We start from the raw sequence: 11660 nt of genomic DNA on the forward strand, positions 1-11660 counted from the left end.
AATAATTAAATGGGAGTCACTCTCGAGCAATTAATAATAATTAAAATGTGAAGCTCCGTTGAATTTCAATTAGAAATTTGATTATTTGTGCAGCTCGCGGTTTTCTGTTTGCTGCTGCTGCTCAGGCTGGGCCACAGCCAAGACGATCTCCCATCGAGATACGAAGTCGAGAGTTCGATCAACCGAACGATCGAAGAGGTCGAACGACAGATCCGCGAGAATCCGAGCTTGCCTCGGTTATCCAGAGCGGACATAGTCAAAACCCTGCAAAATATCACCTCGCAGGATTTGAGACAATTGAAGGACAAAGAGAAGCTGGAGAAAGCGAGAAATTTGTACCAACGAGCATTGATGGTCGTTCTGCCGTACAATGGAGAATCCTCCGGCGATCTGAAGGACCTGTACACGAAACCTCCGATGACGCAGATGATTCCCGACGACCAGGGATCGGAGAACCGAGGAGACGAAGAGGACAACGAAGTGCAAAATTCCGAAATTACAACCGAGAATTTTTACAATCGCGATTCGTACAAAACGACTTTGAAAGATTTAACAACGACGAATAAGAACAAATACAAAAATCACAAAGACACGTATTCCGAAGTGCAAACGAAAATACCATTAAAGGAGACGTTGAAACTGGACTCGACTCCTGTTAAATTCACGTTTAATTTAGATAATTTACAGAAGAACAGTTATACCAATGAAAGAGCTGCAACGACGACGACGACGACGACTAGGTATCCGATTTACAGGAGTAACGGGAGCACGTCAGAACTGGAAATCGTTTACAGCACCAGCGTTACAGAAGCTACGACGAAACCTGCTCCCAAGGAGATCGCGATCGACTTAGGGAGGTTCAAAGAGAAGCAGAATATATTGACATCCAGTCAGTGGCGTTACAACGCGCCGCCGACTACCTTCGAACCGACGTTGCCTTCTAAGGTAGACAGGATACCGTTTCTTCCAACGATTACCGTAGAACCTGAGGAACGTATCGCGTCGACAGAAAAATCTCAGATGATCAAAGAAGCTTTGATGATGAGCACTGAGAAGCCTACTGCTCTTTACGTGACTCCCATGTCTCCACAGACGACCACGAAGACGAAATACAGTTCCACGTATTCCCTGAATTCTGCAGGATTTCGCCAAGCTACAAGCACCAGCACCACTTCAATGCCGATGAGACCAGAAGTGATGGACTTGTTAGCTTCCATCGGATTACGACCAGACAACAACAGCAACGTGGAAGACGTTTATAAGAAGAATAAAGATATTTTAGAATTAAACAATATTCGTAGTACAAGTTTGACACCTGTCACGACTGATTCCATGTCCATCGTCGATCAGAACGTTGGACCTCCTGGATCTGAGATAAAAAAAGGGGTGGATAATCTAAGTCGGGATGTCCAATTGCTGTTTAAGAAGTTCGGTCTGCAGACTTCGGATTTGGATAAATCTACGAGTACCACTCAGAGAACGACAATTAATTTGAATTCTTATACGAATTTCAAACCCCTACCGACTTCTAATGTGAAGGACGAAGGATTGAAAGAGTTCCTGGCGAGTTTCGGACTGATCGGTGATAACAGGAAACAGAAGTCTATGAGACCGACGACTGAAATGCCGTCTCTGATCGAAGTAGTGCCAGATAACATGCGAGGAATTCTAGAGAACATCGGATTAATTTCTAGGAAGAGGAAGACTGTGGAAGATGTGAAATCCACGGATTCGTCCAAGTTCCATGTGTTCAAACCTCACGAAGCCAAAGTGCAAGACGAAGAACAGAAAAATAAAATCAATGAACTATTGGATACTGTGAAATTAATGCAAGAAGGCAAGGCTGGTATTCAGAACGTTAAACAAGCAGCCAGTGATTTATTACAGTCGACAAAAGTTTTGAAAGAAGGACCAGATCCCGTGAAACTTGAAGAGATTTTCAAGACGTACGAAGAGGATACTCGAAACGAAGTTAAACGACAGGAGGATGAAGAGAAGAGTGAAACGACTACTACAGGAGACGAGGGACAGACCACGACTACTGGTATTAAAAAACTTATGATGTATGTTTTGGGTGGCTCGGAATTCTTGGTTGGAACGATTATTCGAGTATTAACAAGATTTCAGAGTCTACTAATCAATATGTATAATAGGTTTGGAGTGAAGAACTAAATTGTATAGAAGCTCGTAAGTCATTTAGAGCTTTTGACCCTACAGTTTTCCCTGGGGTTTCTCCTCTTCCTTCTATGGCTGTTTACTATTCATGAATGATAGTGGGGCATCGTATCTCATCGCTTTTCAACTACTGGTGCTTTACTCTCTATCTCTATCAAAGTTGCAGATTTCTTAATTTTAATAACAAATAACGATTAAACTTTTCTAATTAAAGATTAAAATTCAATCGAATAATTCGAATTTCTTTCAATCAAGCTAATTAAATAATTTTCTTAATTAAATCCGATTAAAAAATTCAATCATAAATTTTTCTGCAATCCTCATTTTTTAAATGAAATAAGGGAAGCACTTTAATAAGTTCAACTCCGATCGTTAAAAGTATACTTAGGAGTTTCCACGGAAGTTTAATTTCGTGTTTTATTCTAAGTACCAAGTTTGCTGTTTATCGTCAGTTCAAGTCGAAATAGTAGGGCAGCTCAATAGTGGAGTTCGTTAGCCCTGGTTCAGAGGATCTCATCATCAAACTGCGGATCTTTATATAAAATAAAATATTAATTATAAATATTCATAATTTCTGAAAATTTTCTTGTAATTCCATAAAATCAGAATAATTAAAAAATGATATATAAATTGATATTTCTTTTACTTCTCGAAAATGTACATTTCTTATACATTTACACATAAATTCTGAATGAATAAAATCCGCAGTCTGCTGGTTATCTTCACTAATTCTGTAAGTTGTAACAAACTATTGTGAGTTTCCTCTCATTGTTGTACGTCCTTCGCATATTCGTAAGAACGCAGCCATTCATTATCTCCCTTAATTAATCGCCGTTTTCTAACACGTCGATTTCTACGTCGAATTTTACTTTCATGCGAAGAAAGAGCGATCTTCCCTGAAAAGGACAATCTCTGGGAAAGATCGATGGAAACTCCGGATCGACCTGGAGCCAACGACTTTCTACCCGCGTCTAACTTTGCTAATTGTGAGAATCTTATTTGTAATACTAATAACACTGTGACTAATGTCGCCGAGAAATCGAGAGCCAGACATAATTTATGGTGATCCTAACAAATCTCTGTAACCCTCATTGTATAACATTCATTCCTCTCTGTGACTGTCGCAATCTCTATGCATTAAAAATTCTTCGGACTCAAAGTGCAATTCTGAACCTCATTACGCGCTTGAAACAAGTCGGCTTCGAACCGATTCATGAATGGAACTTGTCAACAGAACCGGCCGGCGAAACGACGTTAAGCCCGACAACGACAGATTCCGCGAGAGCCGCGTCGGATCAATTAAATTCTGGCGTCGACTCCTCCACGACTTCCTCCAAGAGCTCCTCCAATCTGATGGCTTTGGAAGAGTCCTTCGGTGGAACGACCAAGGCACCGGACACGTCGCTACCACCACGGAGGAAGAGCGGATTGTACTTCCTGGTGGACTGGAACACGTTCCTCGAGGTCGGCGAGGATGAAAAGGAGAAGATAAATCTGAGGTTCCAGCCGAAAGTCGGCGACCGATCGAGATTCCTACCGGTGACTGTCCCGTAGGAATCGAACTTCCCGTCGCGATATTCAGAATCAAAAGGATTATCAATTCGAATAAAATATGTACATAGACGTAGATTTATTATATTGTTAAGGATAAGTGATGGGTTTACGAAAATAGATGCTTCGATCGTTCCGAGGCGAGATAAGACACCGGGGTAATCGTTACGTCACTGGTTTGGTAACACGTTATTTCTGCACGTTGTTTTTGTTTTTTTATTATAACGTTGACTTAATAAAGCGTTTCCTGCGTGGAAAACGGGCGACGGATATCATTTGACCCACATACTCGTGAAAGTGTCCAATTAGCGTAGACGAATGAAACCGAGAAACCAATCGACTGCTAAACTGTCCAAGAGAAGAAAGTTCAAGAGCGATCAAATAATACGATGTTTCACAAACATTTGGAGAACCACTGCGCGAAGTGATACGATTAGCTGATCAAAATATTTTCCGTTCGACGAGCGAGCGGTACGAGTTCTACTTTCCGAGATGAACCGGTCAATTCAGGTTTCCACCATTCTCCTATTTATTTTTCTAATTTCTGTGAAATACACGATTTGCTTGGACGTCGAAAAATTGATCGAAGAAATCGTCTCGTCGCGAATTAAACGGGACGTCGAGGATGTATCGAATATTTGGATGGAATACGAGTTCAACACCGGCGCTGGAAATCGAGAGGGTACAAAATCAGATCCTAAATTTTGCAATAATAATTTCATGAATTAATACAAATTCAAGAAAATAATTTTCAGAACTCGTCGTGACAGACGTGTCTATCCACGAATTCATAGATCTACCGAAAACAGAAACGAAATGGCAATATTTGAATATAATCGGCAGCGATTATTTGTTTCGTGCAGAGGAGTCCACGCTTTATTTCTACGAAGTGGACTTAGATAAAATTTGCATAACGTATTCCTCGAGCTTCGACGCAGAAGGCAATATAATATCGTACAGAGCAGTCAGCCTGCAACCGGAAATGCATTTGATAGTTTTATGCGTGGAATCGAGAAACGCGACCACTTTGCAATGGTACAAGCTAGAAGATAAAAATGTGTTCAAACATTTCTGGACTTGGCCAGTATTGAAACGTATAAAAGATATACAGTTCATCCAACGTGAAAAATCCTATCAATTATTATTGTTAAATGATGAAGAGATTAATTTTGGTGCACGATACTCAGCCATTGACGTCTATGGTTTTTATATTAATTTTCCTAAGAGTATTAATTTATTTTGGTAATTAATTTAACAATTCGATGAACTTTTTTATATTTTATATCGACATTTTAATTCATTTATTTCATCACAGGCTGTACGATGAAATTCCGAAATTGAAAACAGACAGAATTCAAGTTTGTCCTATTCACGAAACCGCATCACTCGCTGTTCAAGGCTCGAACCACGTTTTATTTTATGAAGATCGGAACGTTACCGAAGGGAGTAGTTTCCGCGAATTGCAGAGCATAAAATCGTATAATTTAAGCAATTTCGTCTGTTTCGAAAGTGGATACCTTTCGTTCCTGGCAATATCTGGCCCGGAAGCTGGCCTGTTCCACTTCGTGAACGACGAGTTCGAATTCAACACAGAATCTGAATCTAATTTCGGTATGAATAGATTGAAATATTAATATTTACAATTTTTATATTTCATTCGATGTGATTATGCTTATCACAGATTATCCAGAAATTGCTTGGATCGAGAGTATAAGACCAGATTCCTATAGAGAGGAATCTTTATTGTTGATGCAATTAAAAAATTCTACTGTGCTCGCTCTGACCTGGCAAGGTTTCAGTTTTAAGGGAACTCATTTGCCAAATAAGAATCTCGATCAGTTCGATCTTTCTAAAATTATACCAATTCCAAAATACGGTTTCATGCACGGCAATCAATTGGTGAAAATTCACACTCAGTTGAAAGATGTTATACACCCTGTCCAATATTCTACACAGAGACTGTTGCTCTTGCAAAGTTTACTAGAAGTAAGTTTTTCAAGTACTGACAGAACATCTTTAAGTATTAAAATATTTGTCATTTCTTCAGGAAACGTTGAATCATCAAGACAGAATTCTTAACGAGACAGAAGCTCGTATCGAGAAAAGTTACTTGAAAAACCCAGTCACCGGATTCTGGAATATTAGCGTAGCAGACGTGACAAATGCAACCTTTTCTAAAAACGTATCTTATGGCCAGATCACTATAGGCAACGCGAATTTAACACCCGAAGACGTGGGATTCGACATAGACAATTTTGAGAAACGATTAAAGAGTGTAAAGCAAAAACTGATTGAAATTGATTCGAATTTGGCTAAAGCGAATCAGTTGGATTTCGATTCGGATGTAGAAATATTTGGGAATATAAATTTCGCTGGAAGTCTGACAGTCGAGAATTTAACTGCAGAGTTCATTAATGACGTTAGCATGAACGATTCCTCGTCCCACGATGATTCTACTACGATTGAAGAGACTTTCGATTTCATTCAAGCTGAGAATCTCACGGTGTATTCCGTGAATGGTATCCCATTTAAAGATATTCTGTTCAGCGACGCTATAAAAGATTATCGTCATGTGAACTTTAGTGAAATAAATAAAGTGGAAGTGAATGGAGATATTTCCTTCGAGAACATCAACGGGATTGATTGGAATATTTTAATGAGAGACATCGTATGGAAAGACGAGCCTAAAGTCATTCCTGGAAACACTGTCATCGAAGGGGTAAGCTTCAATGAGAAGATAAAAAAAAATGAATTTGCATAATCATNGAATTTAACTGTCCTGGGTTTGATGAATGGTTTCAATTTCTCAGAACGCGTATCGGACACGATTTTAAACGATGATACAGACATAGTACTCGAGGGACACAAAGTATTTGAGTCGAACGTCAGTTGCTATCAACTCGAAGTAGATTCCTTAAACGGTCGGCCTACAGAAAATATATTAGATCCAAAGAAGGAACAGACATTATTAGGTCCCATTATTATAAACGGTAATATAATTAATTAAATAATTAAAAATGCTATGCAATGAATTAAAACTTCTGAAATTGTCACTTGAAATAAATTGTTCTCCAGGTTCCATCACAGTCTCCAACGACTTCAACGTAACAGGAAAAATCAATCATATACCGTTCCATAACTTCACGAACAGATTCAAGTTTGTAGGGAACAACACTTACGAATTTGGCGACGGAATTAATTTCCCTGGGAACGTGACTGTCGAGAATCTACAAACGACTGGATTAATCGATGGAAAGAACTTCACCGAATTTCTCGACACAGTAATTTACAAAGATAAGGATAATCTTACAATTACTGGAACGAAAATATTTAAGAACAAGGTCATATTCAATAATTCGTTTATCGCGAATGATAGACTGAACGATATAGACTTGAAGAGATTTTATGAAAAGGCTGTATTCATCGATAAACCTTTTTCCATTAAGTCGAAAGTTATTTTCAAAGATGCTTTAAAGGTGGAGAAGGATATTATAGTTAAAAAGAATCTTGAAGCAAAGAGTATCATGGGCATTGATTTAGATGACTTGAAGAAGAATGTTATGAATGTTAACAGACCTATTCACATCGACGGTGATTCAAATTTTATTTTAATATTTAATTCATTATTAAAATATTATACTGAATAGAATTATAGTTTATGCTATAAATATTATATTAAATAGAATTATAATTTGATTATTTCATTGCAGGTACTGTAACATTTAGCAAAGTAGATTTTCTATCGAATATCAAAGTCGACATGATTAACGACATAGACATGAAATTATTATTGCCATTAAAAACGGATCAAACTATACCAGTGGAAGTGTTACGATGTCGTAACGTCATTGCGAAAAAGGTCCAAATATTCGGAAGGGTTAATAATGAAAATCTAAAGGAAATCCAGGAAAACACGTTCATGGTACAAAAATTGAATACATTCAATCATAAAAAAATCTTATCATAATTAGATTTATTTCTAGTTAACGGGAGACCAGACCATAACAGGAAACTTTAATTTTTATGGAAACGTCGTTGCTCGAGACTTCAAAGCTCGTCTGATTAACGGAATCGACCCAACGAGGTTCATACCTCTGAACACAACGAAGCCCATCATAGGTAGAAAAAGAATAATTCATAGAATGATTAATCATAAATGACAAAAAATTTTTCTAGGTAATTTCGCATTTGAGAAACCAGTGGTGTTCAATCAGAATCTTCAAGTGTTCGGGTATTTAAATGGTATTAACCCGAATCGGTGGGCAGCTGAAGCCGTCACTACGAATAATTCGTCCAAACAGATAATCTCTGGTAAATGGACAGTACATGGGAACGTTTATTTCAAGAACGGAGCGGAAGGAAGCGATATACTGAACGGCACGAATATCACAGATCTATCAAACGTCCTGGCGAAAAAGCATTTAGAAATGCATGAGATATTAGCAGAAACAAAAGTGAGATCTCTTGCTTAATAATTTATTACATTAAAAACAGTTAAGGCAAAACAATTAACATCAGAGCTACCATTCAAAGTCAATCATTCTGACTGATATCGTTAAATGATTAAATTATAGAGTAATTTGATTGGTAAATTGCACTCTTATAGGCAAACTTGCACAGTGTGTGCGAGGATTTAAATCACCTGAAGCATTACGCGGAGAGGCAAATTTATCAGTTCAACGTGTTCGACTATTTGCAAGTCATCGAGTACAACAGCAGCATCGTCAGCAGTCACTACTTCGAACTGAATGACTTGGATTACTTAACACTGAGCTATGATGATTGCCAGATGCACATGTATCAGTTCACTGGGGAGACATTCGAATTGGTCGCGAACGTCATCGATTTCGGGGTGATCGAGAAATGGTCCACGTTCGAACGAGATCAGACCTTATATTTCCTCACTTTAGGGAAAAATTCTTGTGGAAGGAGTTCTGTGAACTTGTGGAAACTGAAGGACGATGATTTTCAAGTGAGTTCATTCAGACGAGATAAAATTGTTTGATTCATGTCGAGCTTATTTTTTCAGTTCGTTTTGGATCTTGGACACAAGATAAATAGAAGAGATGTAAATCAGGATATGTTCCTGACGATGGTTGCTGAAATAGAACGATTGAAATCGTCTGATAAGATGAACGAGGAGTTTGAAAAATCTCTGTCGACTCTGACTAGTGATAACACGAAATTATATTTAAATAATGAATTATTGAAGAGCGTGAATAATGTTTATGAGTTTGAGGTTGAATCTCAGGATACAAGTCTTGGAAAATATTTTGGAAAGCCTGAGATTTTGAAGTTCAACGCTGGATTTCTTAAGAAGGAGATGTATTTGTATTACGACGAGGAACTCAGCAGAAATCGCATATTCGTAAGTCTTACAACTTAATTAACAATTATCATACTACTTATAATATTTTTTAGATTTGCAGTAAAGATGCAAAACGAGGTAAGATCTTGCAGACTATAACAGCCCATCGACCAGCGTCGTTCGTCGTATTCAGTTTCGAAGGGTCATTCGAAACTCTGTTAATTTTCATGGAAAATCGAAAGATTCTAACAATTTATGAATACAAAGGTACGATCGAATACTCAACACACATTTATTCGATAAAATATGTGATTATTTTCAGGTATTCAAGGTTTCGTGCACAGAGATAGTATAAAAATAAACGCTAATAAATTATTCAGTTTTAAGATTAGGAAGTATACTAATTTTGCAAAGCGGCGTTGCCTTGGTTTGGTCGACGATAACACGTTGTCGATCTTGGAAGCGGAAATGTACGGCGAAAAATTAGACATAGATACATTAACGTGTTCAGGAAATTGAAGTATACATTCATCGGATTAAATAAGGAATGTAGAATTGAATACTGAATATACGAAATATATGTTTAATTAAAATTTATTTTAGTACTAGAAATTGTTTGATAATTCTAAATAATACTGTATCCGCATTTTTATTCACACTGTTTACTTAATAATAACTTCCACCTGTACGTTTCGCTTTGTAAAAAGCTATAATTTCTTCGTCGATCTCTGGATCTCCGGTCAGAGGCAACGAGTCTTCCAAACTTCTATTACCGTCACCGAAATTCTGCGTTTCGTTTAAATAATTCACTTGTTCCTTCTTCATTTCCGTATACTCCTCAGGTGCAACTGGTTTATTCGGGACGTTGAAAGTTAAGAATTTCTGATACGTCGGAGTTGAGTCTCTTTCCTCGATTTCAGCTTCTGCTCTCAATTTAACAAAATCATTTTGGTCCATTCTTGATTTTAAACTTCTTTGAGAAACTGGCATCGAATCACTGGTTTCTATCAATGAAGGTTTGATCGTTTCATTTTTTATTTTAACGAAACTTTTGTTTTCCTGATCAGTTCTTGTTCTGAATTTTTGATACGGAGTCGAGACTTTTTCCGAGATATCAGCTTCTATTCTGCCACTCGATTTAATAGAATCATTTTGGTCCATTTTTGACTTTAAGCTTCTTTGAGAAACTGGCATCGAATCACTGGTTTCTATCAATGAAGGTTTGATCGTTTCATTTTTTATTTTAACGAAACTTCTATTTTCCTGATCAGTTCTCGTGCTGAATTTTTGACAGGTTGTCGTCGACTCGTCAATTTCCGTTCTCGTTCTAACAAAATTTTTACTGTCATCCTGTTCGATCTTTGAATTTAAGAATTTTTTATAAAGCGATGTGGAATTTTTAGTCTCAGTTTTTACATTTTTTATCTGTTCGTCGTTGTGTTCAATTTTTAATTCTCGATTATGTTTCTTCTTCGATTTACTTTCAGATTTCCGAGCAGATTGATTGACTTCAATTTGATTTCTATTCTCAGTGGTGTCGTTTAATGTTAGATTAATGACGTTGCAAGGCAACAAGTCTGGTCTCGACGTTTCAGTGTAAATAGATTTGTACCTCGACGTCTGATCAGTACAGATTTTTCTACTCGAACCTTTTTCTTCTTTCTCCTCGACGTTATTCTGAATATTTTCATCGCACGTAATTTTGTTCTCATTACAGACTTTCAATCTACGTCTGAGCTTTTTTAAAGGAATACGATTAGATATCAAATCTTGCTTATCATCTAGGAAATTATTGACCGTAGACTTATCACTCGCGTCAGTAGATTTCCCCTTCTTCATCATGCTAATTAATAAAGCTGTACACTTGCGAGTTAAGAAATATCGAAATAAAACAGAATAACAAAAATTGCAAATAGGATACAAATTTCCTTGTCCTTCTGAACCACCAAATCCTTATAATACTCAATTTTCTTCAAACATCTCTTCGTATCCGTATTCAACTCGGCAGCCCTCTTAAAACTTTCAAAACAATACCGAATTTTCATCGGATTATAATCCCAACCGATCTCCTCGTTCGATTCTAAAAAATGTCTGATCTGCCGGTCAAGATTTCTCTTGTCGTCAGCCGTGAGTTCGTCGCACACCTGCTCGTACGAAGTTAATTAACCATCGGGCAAAACAAACGAGAAACACTGGTTGATTAATATACTGAACGGTCTGCCTAGTCAGAGCTTTGATCTGTTGCCTGAGCCTCTCGTTCTCCGCTCTCAGCAACGCGTTCTCGCATTGAACGTCCGTCTCCAGGTTCCGTTTCAAATCGTTCTTTATCAGCGCCACGCGCTCCGCGAATCTGCAAGTGGATATTGTCTCCTGACAATCGCGAGACGTATTAATCAAATAAATTCGAGGATGTTCGTTTCACGAGGCAGAGAGCTTTCAGCACCTCTAAATTGTACGTCACCACGCTTATAGTGGCCAGCATCACTGTCATACAGTTGCCTCCCAAACTGTCCCTCAGAATCGACGTCAGTAGCGAATTCCTTAAATCGATTAAAAATTAATAATTTCCAGTATCCAAATTAACACTAGAAAGACTGAAACTTAGTATATACCTATATTGCCTAAA

The 11660-nt window shown here is 37.7% G+C and overlaps 3 protein-coding genes across 3 annotated transcripts in view; 2 read left to right on the forward strand and 1 right to left on the reverse strand.

The window, feature by feature from the left end:
- The first annotated feature begins 9 nt into the window (after window positions 1–9).
- On the forward strand, window positions 10–3985 carry LOC108623375 (uncharacterized). The gene is made up of 3 exons (XM_026812195.1): window positions 10–15; window positions 94–2044; window positions 3410–3985. The coding sequence occupies exons 1-3, from the start codon at window positions 10–12 to the stop codon at window positions 3727–3729; spliced, it is 2277 nt and encodes a 758-aa protein (XP_026667996.1). The 3' UTR covers window positions 3730–3985.
- Window positions 3986–4078: 93 nt separating this feature from the next.
- Window positions 4079–9631, forward strand: fs(1)N (female sterile (1) Nasrat). Its single transcript, XM_018021830.2, has 14 exons — window positions 4079–4408; window positions 4482–4968; window positions 5042–5337; window positions 5408–5712; window positions 5774–6445; window positions 6497–6716; window positions 6802–7317; window positions 7437–7648; window positions 7710–7845; window positions 7903–8180; window positions 8333–8698; window positions 8756–9094; window positions 9148–9301; window positions 9357–9631. Exons 1-14 carry the CDS (start codon window positions 4219–4221, stop codon window positions 9551–9553), a joined length of 4368 nt encoding a protein of 1455 aa, XP_017877319.1. The 5' UTR covers window positions 4079–4218; the 3' UTR covers window positions 9554–9631.
- LOC108623377 (kinesin-like protein KIF6) overlaps window positions 9622–11660 on the reverse strand; it is a 6676-nt gene continuing 4637 nt past the window's right edge. The window contains exons 10-13 of the mRNA XM_026812196.1: window positions 11478–11574; window positions 11249–11404; window positions 10956–11178; window positions 9622–10890 (exon numbers count right to left, since the gene is read on the reverse strand). Coding sequence (XP_026667997.1) covers window positions 9701–10890; window positions 10956–11178; window positions 11249–11404; window positions 11478–11574 — 1666 coding nt within the window. The 3' untranslated portion in view covers window positions 9622–9700. The remainder of the gene's footprint in view (window positions 10891–10955; window positions 11179–11248; window positions 11405–11477; window positions 11575–11660) is intronic.

This window comes from Ceratina calcarata, unplaced genomic scaffold (genome assembly GCF_001652005.2).
Source record: "Ceratina calcarata isolate Rehan_Ccalc_2016 unplaced genomic scaffold, ASM165200v1 scaffold262.2, whole genome shotgun sequence".
In the NCBI taxonomy this organism is placed as follows: Eukaryota; Metazoa; Arthropoda; class Insecta; order Hymenoptera; family Apidae; genus Ceratina; species Ceratina calcarata.